The sequence below is a fragment of the Biomphalaria glabrata genome, chromosome 14 (assembly GCF_947242115.1).
Source record: "Biomphalaria glabrata chromosome 14, xgBioGlab47.1, whole genome shotgun sequence".
Taxonomy (NCBI): Eukaryota; Metazoa; Mollusca; class Gastropoda; family Planorbidae; genus Biomphalaria; species Biomphalaria glabrata.
Window position 1 is genome coordinate 7,049,766 of NC_074724.1, and position 21,084 is coordinate 7,070,849.

Consider the following 21,084-nt stretch of genomic DNA (forward strand, 5'->3'; position numbering starts at 1 on the left):
GCTGGAAGTCTGTTTTGTTAAAAAAATGGTTTAATTTAATAATTTATACACCTTGAATTAGAGCGGGTCCTATGAAAGTGCGGGTCCTATGATAGTGCATGACCCACTGCTGTCGCATAGGTATCAGTCGCCTAAGGCCGGCCCTGCAAAGTAGTGAGTGGCGTATGCTGCCGGTCGGCTAGTATTTAATAAAACGCAACGCGTACCCCTTTTAAACTATTCCCATACCACTGGGGATACTCGTACTTCACTTGTGAAACACAGGCACTAAATGCACATTATAGTTAGTTTATTTTTAGGTTTGCTGCCACAAGGTGAAAATCTCCTATGCGAAAATATTCCGAATTCCCATTCAGAATGGATTCTGGAAACTCCCTGAAATCGGTAATTCCCGCAATTACGCAATATAAAGACCAACTTTATTCAAAAAAGGTAATAGATCTTTTTTTTGTTTAAAAATGTTACTGTTTTAATCTTCAAATTTGTTTAAATAAGTTTAATATCTTTAAGAAACTTAAATGTCGAAATCTAAAACAGTAGCGTAGCTAGGTTTACTTGATGATGCCCCGTTCGGCAACTCATCTTTCAAATTAAAGTGAAATATAGGCTAACAGCAAATGACTTTGTTACAATACCTCTGCTCAATTCTAAACTACATGGAATCTTCAGGAACCTGAATGTTGAATAGTTTAGGAAAATTGTGTGCATTATCTTCTAAGTCTATATTTAAAGGCCTATATACATATACATATATTATATATATATATATATATATATATATATATATATATATATATATATATATATATATATATTTGTGATTTGGGGCACATCGGCACAATTTAGGCCATGTCGTGCCTGCAGTCCCTTAAGGACTACTCTCTCTCTAAACAACAAGGGTCAGATTCTATACAGTCATATAATTAAAATCAAGGTCTATTCACAGTTAAAATAGTAAAGGTAGTAAAAATTTAAATATTTGGTAAAAATCTAATGTAAATAGTGCATGTTCACAAATTCAGAAATCACATCTTCGTAGATAGCCCCACTTCCCGAATAAAGCCCAGTACCTTCCCAGGGTCGACATTATTAAATAGTGTTTTTAGATTAGTGGCTCTAAAATATTTCGCCCTGACATCCTGGTATCTGGGGCAATCAACGAGGATATGTTCCACGGTGAGGCGAGAGTCACAGTACTCGCAAAGTGGGGGCTCCTCTCTCTTCAGTACAAAAGAGTGCATGATGTGGGTGTGGCCAATCCTAAGTCTGGACATGGTTGTGCTACCACGCCTTGTCAGACCCTTAGATGTGGGCCGCCACCTGACATCCGCCACAATCTGCCTGAGTTTACTGTGAGTCTCAGCCTCCCATCGGTTCTGCCACTCTCGATAGGTGGCAGAGGCAATACTTTGTCTCAGGTCCGAGTAGGGAATTTGGGTTCCTGACACCGCATGATTTAGGGCTCTCTTTGCTTCTTTGTCTGCGGCTTCGTTTCCCTCAATGCCAACATGGGAGGGGACCCAGATGAAGGTGACATCCCTACGGTCGGCTGTTATTTGGTCCAACAGCTTCAGGCTCTTATGTACCAATGGGATGTCAGTCTTCATCCGCCCCAAAGCTTGCAATGCAGATTTGGAGTCGGAGCAGATTATAAATTTACTCCTTTCTGATGCTTTTACGGCCATAAGTGCAAGCAATATTGCGTGCAATTCGGCCGTAAAGATGGAGCAGCCATCGGGGAGTCTACGGGAGATTGTTTTGTTCCGAAAGGAGCAGGCACACGCGACCTTAACCCTCCATTTTGGATCCGTCTGTGTAGATGGTGCCACAATCTCCGTAGCTCTCCTGCAGTTCCCTAAAGTGGACTTGTAGTATGCTTGGGTCTGTATTTTCTTTTTTGAAATTAAGGAGGGATAAATTTAATTTGGGTTTATTCATTAACCAAGGAGGATTCTGAGGGGTTTCTATTTTAGAGATTTGGTCAATGGGTGGGGTTAAATTTTGAATGGGTTCTCTCATTCGAAGGCCCAACGGCTGTATGACGTTAGGCCTTCGATTGTATAATTCTACCTCTGTGGGGTTAAATATGGAGTCAAAAGCAGGGTTCATGGGGTTGGATTTTAGCTTGACTATATACTGCATTGCAAGCTTTTTCATTCTTATATCCATGGGGAGTTCTCCAGCCTCCACATGGAGACTTGGGATAGGTGATGTACGAAACGCGCCGAGACAGAGACGCAGGGCAGCATTTTGTATTGGTTCCAGTATTTTTAGGTACGACTTCCTTGCTGCTCCATATATTATGGATCCGTAGTCTAGCTTGGATCGAATTAGACTCCGATAGAGCAGCAGCAAGGTATCTCTGTCAGCTCCCCAGTCCGTATGGCTGAGTACTCTAGTATGTTTAATGACTTTTGGCATTTCTTCTTAAGTTCCTTAATGTGGGGGAGAAAATTAAATTTCGAGTCTAAGGTGAGGCCTAAAAATTTTGTAGTTTTCACGACAGGGATCTTCTTTTTGTGTATAAATAGTTCAGGGTCTGGGAGGAGTCACCTTAGATTACAAAAATGCATACTAACTGTTTTGGAGTCTGAGAATTTGAAACCATTATAGTTTGCCCAACCCTGAATTTTGTTTAAACATAACTGTAATTTTCTTTCTAAGGTGTTCATGTTTTTCCCATAAGTAAGAATGACAAAGTCATCAACATACAAAGAGCACTCTATGCCAGGGGACAGCGCATTTATGATGCTATTTATTTTAATGTTGAACAGGGTGACTGACAGAATGCTGCCCTGGGGTACACCCATTTCCTGGTCATGAGTGTCAGAAGCGGAGTTGCCCACTCGAACCTGAAATTGTCGATCTTTCAGAAATTCCTCCACAAAACGGGGGAGGTGTCCCTTAAGCCCCATAAGCGCCAGGTCACGTAGAATGCCATGTTTCCAGGTTGTGTCATAGGCCTTTTCTATATCGAAGAATACAGCTACTAGATGTTCTCTTCTGAGTAATGCATTTCTAATATAAGCTTCCAGCCTTACCAGGTGGTCAGTTGTTGTCCGCCCCTGCCGGAATCCGCACTGGTAGTTTGAGATCATATTATTCCTTTCCAGGTACCAGACCAGCCTACTGTTAATCATTCTTTCCATGGTTTTGCAGATGCAGCTTGTTAGTGCTATTGGTCGATAGTTAGCTGGGTCAGAGCCGTCTCTTCCCGGTTTAGGTATCGGTATAACTGTGGCTTTCCTCCAGCTGTTTGGGAAAGCGCCTGTTTGCCACACACAGTTATAGACCCCTAGCAGGACTGCCAATGAGGGTTCGGGAAGGTGCTTGAGGAACTGGTAATGGATTTCGTCTTCTCTAGGCGCTGTGTCATGTGACTTGTCCAGCGATTCCCTCAGTTCCTCAAGCGAGAACGGTTTGTTGTAGTCTTCATTGTTCTCTGACCTGAAATCAATGGGGTGTCTTTCCTCCCTGGTTTTGACTTTTTGGAACTCTGGCGTGTAGTGTGCAGTGGATGATTTTTCTGCTATTGAGGATGCAAGGCAGTCAGCTATTTCTCTGGGGGACGTGACAGTTCGTCCTTGGTTTTTCAAATGCCCTATTGCATTTGATTATTTTCCTTTGATTCGCCTTACTGCCTTCCAAACCGCTCTAGCAGAAGTTTTGGCATCCAGACTGCCGACAAAACTTCTCCAGGAATTCCTTTTGGCTGACCGTATGGTTTGTCTAGCCTTTGCTCTAGCTATCCTGAATAGCTTTAGGTTTTCCTGGGAAGGATTCTTTATAAATGCAGCCAGTCGTTTTTTCCTATCACCAATAGCACTTTTGCAAGCTGTATCAAACCATGGTTTGCTAGGCCGTTTTGGATTTGAAGAGGTTAGGGGTACAACTTTCCTGGCTATACTTAGTAGCTTGCTAGCAAAGGTATCAGCTGGGTTCTGTTCATGGAGGATATTTTCTGTGATATCCTCAGAGCATCTTTTTTGGAATTGTTCCCAATCGGCCTTATTCAGTTTCCACCGCTGAGGTCGTCCCAATGAAGGGAGATTGTTAGTAATGATGATTGGGAAGTGATCACTTCCCCGTAGATCATTGCTAACTGACCATTTAAAATCGTCCAGATGTCCGGGGACGCATACGGTGAGGTCAATGCATGTGAATGATCCAGTTCCTGGGTGCAAGTAGGTCGGTGATGCATCATTAAGTATGCATAAATCATGTTGGAGGAAGATATCCTCCAGCATACGGCCTCTTGTGTCGGTATTGTTGGATCCCCACATGGTGTTATGGGCATTGAAATCCCCAAGGATTAAATAGGTCCTCCATGTCTGTTCGGTTTAATGGAGCGCCTGGTGGTAGATACAGACTGCAGCAAGTGATAACCTTGTGAAGGGTTATCCTAGCTGCTACGACCTGTAGTGTGGTCTGTAGTTCTACCCTCTCATGGGGGATGCTATCCTTCACAAGGATACAGACTCCACCTGATGCTCTCTCTGCATCCTCAACATTCTTGGTGTAAGCACGGTAGCTTCGGAAGCTGATGCAATCTTTCAGAAATGTTTCCTGTAGGCAGACAGCTACAGGAGTCTCAGAGTCCATCAGTAGCTGCATTTCCTCGTAATTGGCCTTGAGGCCTCTACAATTCCACTGTACAATTCTGGAATCCATGGCTTATTCTAGATGATCTACTTGGAGCTATTTGGCCTTGGGAGGCCCCCGGAGGGGTTTCCCTTTATTCCAGTGACCTTTGTATTTTTATTCTTGGGTTTGGATGGAGAGGAGGACAACCCCCTTTTGGGGGAAGTCTTTCTCTCTTGAGAGGGGAGATCCCTCTGGTTAGAGCGGAGGTTATTTCCTCCTCTCTCACCTCGGGCATCCTCTCCGCTTTGATTTCTCCCCTTAGGGAGTTGGTCAACCTCTAACTCGGTAGAGGTTGGGGTGTCTGGCTGGGTTCTCTGAGGAGAACCTGTGTCAGACATGATGTCTCCGGGTTCTCCCGGAGTATTGGTTTTGACATGCTGCTCAGTCTCCATGCTCTCATCAGCGAGCACAGAGAACCTGTTCTTTAGCATGACAACAGGGCTTTCTTGTTTCTTCAGAGGTGTGTTCTTTGGCGGTGTTTTCTTCTAAGTTGGGGGAGGAGAAGGGGGTGGTGGGGTCAATGTGTCCGTCTGTGTGGCTATGGATCTTCCTTTCTTAGCAACAGCCTGGGCGTAGGTCTTTGTCAAGCCGAATTGGCCCTTGGGTAGGGCCAGTACAGCCGATTTCGCCTGGCGAAGGTACATCCGTTTCTTGCCTTGTACTCCTGCACGGCAACCTCCTGTTTCCACACAGGGCAGTCCTTGGAGTAGGCTGAGTGGCCAGCTTGACAGTTTGGGCATTTGAACTGGGCTGTGCAGCCCTTGTCCTCATGACCCTCTCCATCACATCTGGATTACACAGTGTTCCTCTTGCAGACTGCCGCGCCGTGTCCATAACCCTGGCACTTGAAGCACCTCATGGGGTTAGGTATGTAGGGCCTCACTGGAACTCGTAGGTATCCTGCCTTCTCATACTCTGGCGGTGTCCTAGTTCCGAATGTGAGGATAATAGTGGCGGTTTTGACCTCCTCACCCTCCCTGCGCCTGGTAATGCGCCGGGCATGGGTGACTCCTTCAATGCCCTCCACTATTTCCTTCTCGGAACATTCCAGTAGGTCCCTAGAGCTGATTACACCTCTGCTGGTGTTCAGACTCTTGTGTGGCATGACTTCCACTTGGAGATCACAGAGTCTTCTGCATCTTAAAAGCCCATCAGAGTGTGTCTTGCTGTCTACTTCTACAAGGAGTTCCATTGTTTTGTGTAGCTTAGACACACTCTTGGGCTCTCCCACTACTGACTTGAGTCCCTTATAGATAATAAAAGGGCTCAACTTTGTCAGGCTTTTTCCCTCCTCTGTGCATCTAACCACCAGAAATGATGGCCAGGTGGCACAGCTTTTTGGGACCTCCTCTTTTTTATCGTCAATTCGACGTTTCTTGCCCAGACATAGGTCTGGGGCAAGTAGTTTTGTGTGTGTTTTTTTGTCCATATATATTTTGGTTAATTCGGCACCTGTGCTCCCCACCCGCCATCGAGTCCAACAAGGGGACGGGCCATTCGGATGTCCAGAATGAGCCCGCCAGGGCTACACAGGTGCTATACTCAGTCAGCTGCTACATCGGACATGTGTCCGATACAGCAGCTCCCTGATTGACCCTCCAGCCACCGCCCTCCAGCATAGGTCGACGACCTATGCTGGTAGCTCGGCATGACCAGCCGGTTGACCCAGAGCGGGCCATCTGGGTCTCAGGTCTAGGGGAACTTGGAGCCAAAGTATTGTGTTGTTGTGGTTTATCCTCAGATAGCCACCACTCAAACACCAGGATCTCTTTATCCCCCCTTACCCGTCGCAGTCCACGGCAAACGGACTGGTCTAGGACGTAGTGAGAATTTAAAGTTAAGGAGACAGTGTGATGATCAATGAAGGCAGACTTAGGAAAAGAGGAGGCAGACACAATGATAGAAAAGAAGTAGGGCACGTTTGAGCTCCAAAAGTGCTAAGGAAAGAGGAGCGCAGTTTAACGTCATGTCTCGGGACGATATATATATATATATATATATATATATATATATATATATATATATATATATATATATATATATATATATAAAATTAATTATATTTCCAAAATAAGTAAATGAATAAATAAATAAATAAACCTAATATATTTAATATACATTACGTCTAAGCAGATTTCTATCTGGAATAGACATTTAGAAATAGATATATTGATTAAATCTTAAGAGTTCTACGATCTGTTTCACTCCTCGCCATTTTCTCGGTCATATGGACTTTATTTACAAATACAATTCTTCATCTTACAGTATCTAATTTCCCATCTTAAAATGTCGAGGGGGCGAAGTGGCTGAGTGGTTAAGCGCTTGGCTTTTGAACCTAGAATCTTGTTTTCGAATCTTAATGAAGACTGGTATCTTGAAAATTTTTAGTCCACCCAACTCTTAAGGATACCTTGGTTTTAGGGAAAGTTTGTTTGTCGTTGTGCTTGCCACATGTCACCCTGCTTTTTGACAGTTGGAAAAAGAAACACATGACCTTAACATCCTCTACTCGTAAAAAGCAAGGCCTGAAAGGGGAACTTTACTCACAAGGTCATATAGGCCTATTGCTTTCTCAATAGTTTTGAAATATAGTTATACTGTCTGCATCTTAGAGCTGTGTTATGAACATAAAGATGAGAGTCAAAAACCATGTCTGTATAGTATGGCTTTAATACACTGAATGACAACACAACACACATTTCGTGAACACATTCTTACCGACGAGTTACAAGCACATGCAAACATAAGAACGACAACCGATACAGTATACAAATTTCATAACAAGCTGATGACACATACAACAGAATATTTAATCAACTTATTCGAAGATACTTTAATATCCTTACGATCAGTAAAACAAATGCTGACAAGATTATTTCATACTTTAGTAAAGCTTTTTTTTTTGTATGTCGACTTATGTCTAGATTTTTGTCTTCTAGGTATTAGTGTTTCCTACGGCGTTAAGCCTGTTCATTCATTAATGGTGTCATTATAATGTTGGTGAATCTCTAGTACTTGTGAGAAAACATTAATAACTTTACTACATTTTTTTTGCACGGGATTCCATCAATGATTGCTTTTATTGAACTTAATAAAATACTCAGAAAGACATAAAGATAAAGGCACATTTCTCGTCCCATATGCTAGGACAAATTTGTACAAACGCTCCTTCTTCCATAGCGCTATTAGAGTATGAAATGAGTTGCTTTAGCTAGCCAGGAAAACCAGTGAGTTGGCGGAGTTAAGGTCATTGGTTAATATGCATGACTAAATGCATGACCCATAGGACGTAATCAACTTTTTTTTTGTAGTAACGTCTATAACATACAAGATAAGATTTTATATTTAGATCTAGACTTAGATATAGACTTAGATCTAACTCTAAATCTAGTCTTAGAGACTGAGATTTATTTCTAGATCTAGACGTAGAGACTTAGCTAGATCAATGCCTAGTTTGTATGACAATAACAACGGAGATATTAATTTTTATTTGCGTGGGGGAAAGTCTTCTTCTCTTACATTTAGCAATTGTAGCTTGAAGAAGTTCAAGATTCATGTTATTAATTTGGAATGTATGGATAAGGTTAATAACTATTATTTTTAAAATATAAGTGTACGTTAAATGAATATATGGAGATGATGTGACTGAGGGATAAAGCACTTGGAACTGGAAGTCCCGTGTTTGAATCCTGGTGAAGACTCTTGGTGGACCACTTTGGTGGCCGATTTTGAGTTTGTGTTTCACACAAACTGTTTTTGTAACCTTGTTTATAAGGTATTCGTTCTCTTACATTTAGCAATGTTAGCTTAAATGATGATACGCTTACGAGCTAATATTACACAAAGGAACACTGAACTCAATAAGCGACGCCAACACAAAACGCTGGGTACATCAGACTCTTTAATAACACATTCTTACTTAACACAGGTTACACACAACACTGATATAAACTTTTTTACCAAAAGGAATAACTCTACATAGTAATTAAAAAAACAACAACACATAAACACAATGTCGACACGCAAGTATGTCAACTTTCTCATCTCCTTCTATCCAATGGAACAAACTTCTCATAATAATGTTTAGCATTACAAGAGCTGTCCTGGGTTGTTTTATATAGAAGGAATCAGATTTTTTCATGCTTTTAATTATGTATTACATCTAACTACACACCTGTGTTGTGTTGCTGGATGACCTTATATGACCTAATTACATGCCAACTCAAGCATCAATAATACAAAATAACCAATTAGTTAATTAACTATTGGTTTATAAATTATTTTGTTTTGTTTCTCAAACAAGGAAAATAAATTTTACTTGACTGAAGTAATGGTATAAGATGAATTAGTCCGCTTTATAGGTCACCGCTCTAAATGGAAAAAATATATATATAAATATACAATCTTTTCTAGTCATAAGGACCTCTCTTTCATTTTATATAACTAAATGGTAACATAGTAATATTATTGTGTGACTGTCAGACTTCCACAGGCCACTTATCTTTCTATGACACTTTACGACTTATGCCTCTCCAATTAAATCGGTGGAACATTGCAATTCTTGATCATCTTAATGTCTGATCTACGAAACGTTTATTGTATTAATAACTGATCGCACTACTGGCGCTGTTTACTTTTATTTTTTTATTTTTTTTATTTGAGGTTACCAAATTCACTTCGCTTTGGACCTCTAATTGTCTATAACCAGCCTTGTCTATTTCTAAACATCTTTCTCTGTTACGCACCAGTCTTCAACAATAAGATGTAATAGATTTGATAGATATTAAGCCACTCTGACTTAAAAGAGTTGAGTAAAAAAAAAGGCTTCTATGTTTCGAAATGTCAATAATTTAAGTTAGAGAAGTTTCTCCTTCTAAGTAAAATATTTCACAATACTTAACACCGTTTTCACCATGAGCGTCTCCAACATATAAAGTTTGATGGTAATCATTCTATCTTCGAGCGTAGTCAAAGTAGTATGACCCGTTGATTGCTTGAGTGGACGGGCGGGGTTTCTTCTGCATTAAACTCTTGTAGTTGTACAAGGCTCTCTGTCTTTAACCTGAGATAAACTCCTATTGAAAAATCAGAGCAGGAAGGACTAGTCCTCCCGTAGTGCTCTGGCAAGAAACTTAGCCGTCCGGCGTAGTGCCTCATAGCTACCATACAAGTCGAGTGACTGCGCAGGCCCCCCTCGCGGAGCTGGGGTCACTCGTACAAGACATGCGACACTGTTTCAACGCTCTCTCCATAGTGACGGCATCGGGAGTCAAAGTTCGTGCGGAACCGGGCAAAGTATGCCCCAATAGGACAGTGTTCCGTTCTGCACTGCGAAATAATTGACTGCTCTGACCTCATCAGTCGCCACCATGGATCGTCGCGATCTGGGTGACGCATGCGCTGCCAGACACTACGTGCTCTGTCGGATTCCTCCCAGGATTTGAACCACTTCTCGTGAATGAGTGCTCGAATTTGTGCCGTTGCTTGTAAATACGTGCTTGGTGCTTCGAAGTGTGTGGCTGCCAAAGCACCCTCGTCGGCGCCGATTGTCTCTTCTATTAAGGGCGACCCTCCCCAGCCGCCACCCATAGCTTGGAGACTGGAGCGAGAGTCAGTGACCAGCACCACCGTATTGACACTAGTCTCGCGTTTGGAGCATTCGGGCCCCAATGGCCTCGAACTCCCGAGTTATCCCTCTGGCTTTAACAGATTATTCAGAAGACGTATAAGTTTCTTGTGCGAGCATATTAGATGTAGTGAGTAACTCACAATATCAGAACCTATCACAATTAACAAGCACAAGCAGAAGAACTAGGCCCAGACCTTTAAATAACTTTAACTTTATGTTGCAGACAAGTCAGACATCTTACTTATCAAATAGAGGATTTAAAGACACCCATCCATATAACTGACGCTTTATGTAAAGTTCTTTATATTATTAGCTAATATTGCCTTCATTCTTGTTACAATAAATTTAGCCTGCGTATATTTTCAACCAAAAAAAACTGAAACCATGGGCGTAGCCAGGATTTGTTTTTGGGGGGTGGGGGGTTTAGTTTCTCTCCCCCCCTCAGACCACCCCAGGCGGAAAAAAATTATGTATATATATATATATATATATATATATATATATATATATATATATATATATATATATATATATATATATATATATATTTAATCTTTATTACATTCTGACTCTTCATTCTTTTGGAAGACGTTTATTAAAATAGGTTAGTGGAAAATTTATAGACTCCCCGACCTTCAAAAGAATGGGGTCTGGGGAAGCGCTGTGAGCTCCCCCAGCGCGGGGCGTAGCCCCGCCGCCAAGCACTATTTTAGGTATTAAAAGCCTAAAAATGCATATTCTGAGGTGTCTACAGTGCATTATTCTGCTATTAAACATTTTTTTAACTTGTGGTATTCTTTCTTACTTAGATCCTCCCGCGCCGTTAGACTGTTGGGCGGCAAGCTGTTTCCACAAAAATATGTCACTGGCAATGTCTGAAGCCTCTTTCCACCTGCTCTGAGGACCTCAATGAAAGTGTGGCGTGAAGTTGTACTAGGATGTTCCTGTTTGCGATTTCCTCGTAATGGCTTCCATGTCATTGCAACTCTTGTAAACATGTCCCGAAAACCTCATGCGACGCTCTGTCACAACCTTACCAAGTGGTCGACTCCCAGTTCGGCATAGCATTTCCTTGATTGAGACCCGATCTCTATAACTGACTCATAAAATCCGTCTTAGCCATCTTTGTTGAGCCACATTTAGTCTTTTTCAATTTCGGCTGATGAATATCCACTGCACTTTATTAATGGAGTCCAGCCACTGGTAGAAATTTTGTAACCTCTCTTGGCTGTGCTCTTGTAATTAGGTGACAGTAGTTTTCTTTAGATTTTTTTTATCGAAAATGGAAGTTTTATCGTCAAAATCATCTGTTGTGGGGTTTCAAACTAAAAAATCTCTGGAGTTTTTTTAACCCTATTTAGCTACGCTCAAAGAATTTGGTGAGTGTAGTTTGCTTTAGAATAATATTGAAGAGGGGGCTTTCAACCTCAAAACTCTCTATAGGTGGATTTTAAACTCAAAACATCTGGAGTGGTTTTAAACTAAAAAAAGCTATCTGGAAGAGAGGATTTTAAACTCAAAACTCCCCTTTTGTTTGGCTGAGCTCAAGGAATTTTAGTGTGCAATTTACATTTTTTTAATATTAAAGAGGTATTTTTTAGCATCAAATCCCGTCGAAGGGGGGTTTAAACACAAAACCCTCTTTTACTACGCTCATAGCATTTTGTGTGTGTAATTTGCTTTTTTTTTATAGGAGACGTATTTTTTCGCTTCAATCCCCGCTGAAAAAGGGGGGGGGGTTAAACTTAAAACCCCTTTGTTATGCTCAAAAGTTTTTAGTATGTAATTTGCTTTTTTTATATTGAAGAGGTATTTTTTTTAGCTTCAAACCCCTCTAAAAAAGGGGGGGGGGGTTAAACTCCATTTTGACTCAAAACTCAAAAGCCCCTTTGGCTACAATCATAGAATTTGCAGTGTGTCATTTGCTTTTTTTTTTTTTTTGAAGAGGTATTTTTTAGCTTTAAACCCCACTGAAGGGGGATTTAAACTCAAACCCCCTTTGGCTACGCTCATAGCATTCTCAGTGTGTAATTTGCTTTTTTATATTGAAGAAGGGGTTTTATAGTTAATTTCGGAGGGAGTTTTAAAATCAAAACCTTCCTTAGCTATGCTCTTGGAATTAGGGGATTGTCATTTGCATTATTTTTTGTTTGTTTTGTTCTATAGAAGAGGGGAATTTGACTGCAAACCCTCTTGCTAGGGGTTTTTAACTCAAAACCCCCTTGGCTGAGCTGGGGCAAGTGATGGTTTAGTATTAAAATCTTACCTAAAATAAACAAAATCAAAGCAATAAATAAGTCATTTAAGTCCGTCTCCCCCCCCCCCCTGGGGGGATTTCTTTTCGTTTTTTTTTTAACCCCAACCCCCCCCCCCCCTGGTTACGCCCATGACTGACACCTATATGATACATTTCTTACTATGTAAAATTGTGTATTGTAAAGCTAGTACAAGGGCTCTGCTCATGAACCAGCTGGAGGAGAGTTTTCACTTCAGATCTAAACAGTGTCCAGTACACCATGTAATTAATTTCATGCATTCTGTCAGGGTTCACTTAAGCTTGGCTGGACTTGGTTGGTGTGTTTCTAGACTTGGCTCGTTAGGGGGTATGAATACTCAATAACACTTATCAATACTTTTTTAGTTACTCAAATAAGAACAGTTACCACTAGATAGCCTACACATCAACTCCAACTCGAAATCTCCAAAAATACAATATTTTAATATCCAATATAGCTCAAATAAATATTACTTAAACAGACACCAGTCCAGGAACATAATACAACTAACGAACTACGAATGTCACTCTATCAACCAACGGAAATACCCATTCAAAGACATCACGTGTATACTGTTCACATTCATGCCTGGGGGGGGGGGGGGGGAGAAGAGGAGAAATAAACAAAGGGATATAACTCTTTCATACTTAAATAGTACAAAGAAATAACACAATCACTCTCGCCATACCTGCCCCTGACACACTCAACATCATTTAAATATATGGAAATCTTCAAATAAGAACATAAATCTTATAAATGACAAGGGTATTAAAAAAATTACATGAATTGTAATTACACACAAAATATTTACGTATTATAGATTTATTGAGAATATTCTCCTCAGGTAACTATCCACCTTCCAACAATGTATACACTTGTGTTGCCTTTGATAATCAACCTCTGTGTATTGGCCAATATTGTAACAACAAAGAATGGTAATTATTGATGTGTTTATATTTGTGTATTTTTAATAACTCTAAATATAAAATCAGAATTTAAAAAAAAATGTATGTACATTATAATAATAATAGTATTTATTACTATTATAATTATTATTATTATTACTATTATTTTATCATCATATATAAATTAATAAAGAAACGAAAGTATTAACATTTATATTTATTGTGTCTAGAATAATAATAATAATATCCATCACCATGTTTATACAAATATTTCAGTAAAGTCCGTAAAGTTTCTATATCTGTAAAGATTATTAAATGAAACAATTATTATAAAAATACATTTTAATACAATGCGTTTCATTGAAATTATGTATGGGAAAGTAGAATTATTATGAATTCTTTGATATAAGTATGGGCGTAACTGGTAAAGGAAGGGAAAATTCTAGATAAAAAAAAAACTCCTAACAAATAAAATACACCACCCCCGGTCTTAACGAAAAAAAAAGTACTTGATTTTTTTCAGGTTTAGGAGTTAATTAGGTTGTTCAATAGCTTAAATTTAAGGACCCGAGGTTCAAGCTGACAAGAACATCATTCACACACAGTCGTGCATAGAGTAACCAACTATGTGGATGAATTTAAATAAAAACATTATGAATTTAATTCTATGATACTGATATATGAATATATACAATAAAATTGATAGAATGATGAATAGATAATATACATATATAGATATATTTTTAATAATTACACATAAGCACCTTGCGGCTACAATTTGTCACCATGTTTTCATAAATAAAGAGACGCTGACCGACTGACATCGTCAACATTGGTACTGATAGCTTTAGACCTTAACTGATCCTCAACTGGCACCAACTGTTGTGTAACGGCCACTGAAACTCCACGCCGTCAATGATCGCCAATCTGACAATGACTTTTAAGACTATAATAGATACTTCTGAGAAGATAAGCGACGCCAACACTGGCAAAAAATCGACTTCCGTAATAGAACCCTGGAACCCTTTAAACATAATAAACACAAAACTTAACTTCTACTCTAAAACTACATCATAATTTATGTAGTAAGAGATATCACAAACGAAGCAACTCACACTAAACAGGGGTCCGAAAATCTTAGAGAATAATAAATCCAAGGAACTAGTATTTGTTTAAACAGACTAATAATCTTTTACGGACCAACACATTTTCCGTTTCAACCAACTTCAGAGGGTGAACTGCCTCATGCCAAAAGATAATAGAATCAGACAGGTTATATATGCAAGTCTTAAAAAAAAACAGCAGACAAACTGCAAAGCCAACATATATATTTCACTAGAATCTATGTCCTCTTCGCTTACCAGACAATTTCGAATCAGACAATCGAATTAACATGCATTTCGCGAAGTTGATGGCCAAAGTAAAAAAAACAACAACTTAATTTCAAGTACATTGGGTATTAGCCACACTCCTCTGAGACAAAGGTGTGGTGCAAGTAGTGGAAATCTTTTGAGAGATAGAAGTGCGATTACAATAATTATGACCATGCCGCTGATAAATTATTATCAAGGTGTGGTTGAAGTACGACCATGTTTCACTTTATTTTATTTTTCAATCGCTCTTTCTTGAAATATGCAATCCTGGCAAAGAGAATAACAAACATTTTTCAGCAAAATGAATCGATGGATCGTCTTCTGTACTTACAATCGAAAGCTCATCTATCTTACTGATGTAGATGTAAACATGATCATTTTTTTTTACACTAACTCTATATTTATACATGTCAAATTTTTATAGTTTTAAAATAGGTATTTAATTTTAATTTTATTCTAATCTAACGTGTAACACTTTTTGACCGGGTTGAAGTGTCGGGGATGAAGTGTCCGGGGATGAAATGACAGGGGATGAAGTGTCCGGGGATGAAATGACCGGGGATGAAATGACATAGCTCCGGCAACACAATTTTCTAGCCTTTAAATTCTTTATCATTTTGTTTTGTCTCTTTCATTCTACAAACAAAGGGCCCACATCCCCTATTATAGAGTTTGGAATAGCGACATACTTGTAGATCTTTTAGTAGTCGTTTTAAAATTGTTTTAAGCAAAGCTTAGAATTGTATTTTTAAAGTTGTTTATAGAATAATATCAATGGTTAAATTAATTTTCCACATGGCATATACCTTTGTAAAATGACCCTTTCTTTCTTGACAGCTTTTCCCAACACTTCCTAGCTGTCAAAAGATTGGTAAACAATATATATATAATTTGAGAAGAATATTTTTTTAAATAAATCTATAAGTATACTTAACTTAAAAATATGTAAATAAAATATATATTTTACTTTAACCTACAGCCCCTTTCAACATCACATGTGAGAGTACTTCTAAGTGCGGAAATGTTGTAATTGAAAACGAGGACACATTTAACTGTTTAACAGAAATCGATGAGGGAATAAAAAAATATAATATAACACAATACTCAGTCCGTTTTTATGTGGCGAAAGAAAATATAGATATTGAGGGAAAAAATCTTCAACATGTAAGTATACTTATTAATAAATAAATAATAAATAAATTTTAATTTTATGCATGATAAAAAATAATTAAAAAACAATTATTATGTATAGTTCAACTGTTATATTGCTTTTTTGTTGTTGTTTTAGCGGCCCCCGAAAGGGGAATAGATGCTATTAGTTTTGTGTAGTATGTCCATCAGTCCGTCCGTCCGTCCGTCCCGTGTAGATCTCGTAAACTATGAAAAATATTGAAAATCACACATCATGATATCTTAGACCTTTCAAAGTTCTGATGCACACGGCTACTTTTTTGTTTTCTAAAACCCAAAAATTTAATTTCAAAAATTAACAATGCAAGCAGTTTTTTTTATACACCATTAATACAATATTATCTATTAATAATAATAAAAAAAAACTGGAGGCTAATTGGTAATAGAGATGACTATTAACCAGATTTATAAACACCTTCATGTAAACGATTTTAATTTTCATGTAAAAAATGCTTACACATATGTATTGCCAAGTTAAGTAAGTTCTGTCATACTAACTACTACATTTACACACACCCAAAAAATATATTTAATAGGCATACATGTGGAACATAATTTCAAACAAAAATTACTAGGAATTGCTACTAAATTTATACGTCAACAGTAACATTCTGATACGGATGCAGATGCAGAACTAATAACTAAAGAAGTTTTTTTTTTTTACGGATTTTTTTTTCTTGATTCTTTGAATAAGAGATTGACCCTTTACAAAACTATTAGATAAATTAGATAATGATTATATGACATTAGTTAGATCAGGTTTTCATCTAACTTCACCTTCACTTTCACCTATCCCTTGGTCTGCTGGACCGTTGTAATGTGTATGCGTTTTTATTTCGCTCACATCATATATAGATGGACGCTTTTGCGATTTATTGGACACTTAACATCGTAGAATGTGTGCCACGAGAAACCTATGTTTGAATTTGGCTTGGCTACCTATCAATGTGGCTCGAGGTTCAATACCGACTCGAGCAGAGTTGTGTTTATTCAGCGCTTAAATACATCACGGAAATACTTCTCCCAGATACCATTTGATCATCAAAAGAGCTGAGCTGAAGACTCTTCGAAATCTAGGCGTGTAAGCCTTCTTGAACCAACCGTTCTGTCTGGAAGAGGTCCAAGTCAAAGCCTATGTAAGACATTGCTATTTCCGACGTATCCAGAACTCCGGGTACATGGACTAGAATACATGGCTAAAGGCCAAGCACACCGGAAACCCCCGCCATTTTCCTATGTTGTACCAAGCTAACCGTGCAGGACTCGCCATTAATGTAATGGTCCCGAAAGAGCGGTGCATGAATTTTAGACAGGAACATGGAAGCTCTCTCTTTCAACTCCGCACCCTGCAATTAGAAAGAAGTCGCATTCTCTTGGACACTCCCACAGGAGTTTTGTTTTGCTATTCATTTAGACTAATCACTTCCTCTAGCGATCGTTTCCACCCGAGTGACACGTTGAGGCAGAATAGAATACCCGGGTTTCCCAGATACCTCCTCCCCCACTAGTTCACACATTAGATTAAACCATAGCGCTTTGAGCATGCTATAAGCATGAAAATAGCGCTATACAAAAGTTATTAAAATATTTGATAGACTCTGTGATAATTTTTGGGCTGGTCTTTTTTTTTATTGTACTTTAATTATTATATGAAACATCTAATTAGCCCGGCCTACTTTTAAACGCTACCCTTCCCAACCATTTACCTTTATCCTGTGAATTTGATTACCGTATCACTTCCGCCTCCATCCTACGCATTAGGAAATAGTTCTACATACAAACTCTGAATATTAATCAACTTTTCAGATCTTTCTTGAAACATTTCTGAGGCTTTTGAGCATGATCCTTTTTAAATAATGCATCCTGCGCATCAAACGCTCGTATAATATTTTTGCCGGAAACACCGTCCGCCATTCTAATTTTCCTAAAACGTAATTTTGGCCAGTGATTTATAGTTTGTTAATGTTGAATTAACTTTCAACTCCGCACTGTGCAATTAGAAAGAAGTCGCATTCCCTTAGACACTCCCACATGAGTTTGTGATTAACTAAAAGTTTAATTACTTTTTTTTAGTTCAAACTTAGTTTTAGTTTAACTAAAAAAATTTAGTTTAGTTCCCATCACTAGTTTTGTTTTGCTATTCATTCAGCCTAATCACTTCCTCTAGCGATCGTTTCCACCCGAGTGACACGTTGAGGCAGAAATTTAATTTTAAATACCTTTTTTGTAGCTTCGTAATTCAATATTTAAGAGTTTCGTTGCTTTTGGTCAGACTCATTTTTGGTGTTATCACTCTGGCGTGGTACCGCTTCTAACCCAAGTTATACCTACAATTATTTTTTATTTTCATACATTTTTTCAACAACATGTATTCATTTAATTTCGACTTCGTATGACAAAAAAATATATATTTTATACAGTCTACAAAAGTAAGTATCGCACTTAGGAAAAATGTACGCACCAAAAAAAAAAATAATCGTGCTTAAAAAAAGAAAGAAAGTTGAATCTTGTACTTTAGTATAGATCGTTGTCTGCTTTAAAAGCTATGTTGAGTCTAAATTGCTAGAAAAAAAGCTATTGGTAAATTTAATTGCTGCGATTTTGATCGTGAAAGAAGCTTATCTGTTACAGGAAAAAAAAGACTTGTTAGATTATCTTATTTTTTTCGGCCACGGTAAGTGGAGGAATTAGTGATATTTGGCATTATCTTATCTTCTTATCCTATATAATACAGACGTTACTTCAAAAAGAAGATGATTACGTCCTACGCGTCATGCATTTAATTATGCATATTAACCAAAGGCCTAAATTATGCCAAGTCATTGGTTTTCCTGCCTAGCTCAGGTAACTTCTCGCTCTCTCTCTCTCTTTATATATATATATATATATATATATATATATATATATATATATATATATATATATATATATATATATATATATATATATATATATATATAGAGAGAGAGAGAGAGAGAGAGAGAGAGAGAGAGAGAGAGAGAGAGAGAGAGAGAAATTCAGGGTTCGGATGATGTACTTTTTTCGTTACAACTTCTTGTTTAACAGAGGAGAACAGTCCTTGATACACAGCTGCGTTAACATGTTGGGCATTTGTATGCGCCGTTATACTTATACCTATCTTACTTATGTTGTCTATGACATCTGTATATCATATGCTAGTTATGTATGAAACACTGTTACAGCTAAAAAAAATCAGAAGTATAAGCTTTAATTATCATGACAGTATTACTTGTAAGAATTGAAGAACTAAATGTAATGAAACTGCTAGAACTAAAAGGTAGAACATAACATACTTAACTGTCTTTTTCTTTAGTTAGCTGATGCATACATAAAGACTATATTTTGTCACACTTAATCTACCAGAGGGCCCAACATCATATACTTAAACCCAGGTCACGGTCAGTCACGGAGTACATTGCTACTCCACTAACTTTAGTATATCATTAGCGTGCATATTAGGTATAAGTACACATCCAAGGTGTAAATATCATATCAGATGTTATGCTGATCATTGAGAGATACGAGAATAAACATTTTTTAACTTAAAATTTTCTGGAGAGAGCTAGAAATAACAAAATATAGTTCAACAAAAGCAACGTACGATATAAACTTTCTGGTGTTAAATACCTCGATAGACAAATAAAAACAGATGCAATTAAGCTGAAATCAAAGTAATAATGGAGATACCAGCACCAACAGATTGCACAAGCATCCAAAGACTGCTAAAGACTTTGATCTTTCTGTAAAAGCATTCCGAACATGTCAACAATCACCAGTCTGTTTCGAGAATTGCTAAAAAAATGTTTTATGGCAATGGACCTCAAAACAAGAAAATCCATTTCAAAAGATAATGGGGACAGTGAAACTCCAGCTCTTCAATTGTTTAAGTCTAAGTTATTATTTAAAAATTATTTGTTATATAATTTATTACTAGTCGACCGGCGGCGTAGTATACGCGTAGTATACGCCGCTATTTTGCAGGGACGGCCATAGGCCACAGCAACCTATCCGACCGCAGTGGGCTCACATTTTCATAGGACCCGCACTAATTCTATGTGTAAATTATTAAATTAAACCATTTTATAACTTATAACAGATTTCTCGCGGCCGCCTGATTTTCCACGAGCTCCTGGAAATATCCTGTTATAGCAAAATACATGAAAAAGTCATAGAAATTTCCGGAAATTATAAAAATATTTTCAAAACTTATACAAATCTCATGAAATATATAGGCAAAAAATGTCATTTTGGGGTGACATTCAATATGGAAAACGCCTATCCTACGGGCGATAAATAAAAACGGCACGCAAGGTTCGTAAAGTAATTCTGTACGTAGTTAAGAATAGATAAAATGCATAGAGGAATTTACTTTCTAATACAAACTCTTTTAAATTTCACTTATTGTCCGCTTCCCTACCCAAACTTGGCCTCGCTCTATCCGTTTCGCATAGGGCCCCACAATGGTTAAGTACGGCCCTGCTATTTACATATATATACATAGTAGATTACTTAGATTAGTTCCTAGTTCAAATCTCTTTCCATGGCTTAACGCTGCTGTTTTGTGTTCGTTAAATGTTTGTTTGTAAAATGTTTTACAATGTTTCGAATGTTCCGAGTTAAAGATAGTTTACTTCCTAGTCCAAACCTTCCACAGAACAAAGGGGGATGGGAGCGGGCAGGGTTTGATACATTTTTAAATGACAGTCCAGCGCTCAGGCAGCCATCCTTAGTGTGGACACTACTCTTGTGTTTTCTCGTGGACTATCCGCAGAAATAAGAGAGTGATCTTTCCTTTACTTCTTGTTTAAACTTTTGAGGGAAGAAGAGAATTATATATATAGATAAGTTATTATTCAATATGCAGCTTCTTCTAAAAGATTGTGAACATGTTTAATGAAAGAAAGCTAGACAGTTGCTTATACGTCAAGATCATTGACATAAAAAGCATGCAGATATGCATCGATATTGTAGGCAATGTTACCTATAGAGTTTCCTATTCAACATTTTCACCATAGAAATTCTGGACGAAAATTGACTGTACAATC

The 21,084-nt window shown here is 38.1% G+C and overlaps 1 protein-coding gene across 9 annotated transcripts in view; it reads left to right on the forward strand.

Annotated features, from left to right (window-relative positions):
* LOC129922842 (uncharacterized) overlaps positions 1-21,084 on the forward strand; it is a 70,928-nt gene that overhangs the window by 5,919 nt on the left and 43,925 nt on the right. For 3 of the 9 annotated variants that reach the window (XM_056010546.1, XM_056010543.1, XM_056010545.1), the window contains exons 2-3: positions 13,394-13,484; positions 15,807-15,991. In XM_056010546.1, the coding sequence (XP_055866521.1) occupies positions 13,415-13,484; positions 15,807-15,991 (255 nt within the window). In that variant the 5' untranslated portion in view covers positions 13,394-13,414. Of the gene's footprint in view, positions 1-266; positions 433-876; positions 961-13,393; positions 13,485-15,806; positions 15,992-21,084 lie in introns of those variants that run through there. The other 6 variants (XM_056010540.1, XM_056010548.1, XM_056010542.1 and 3 more) reach the window with 5 other exon arrangements.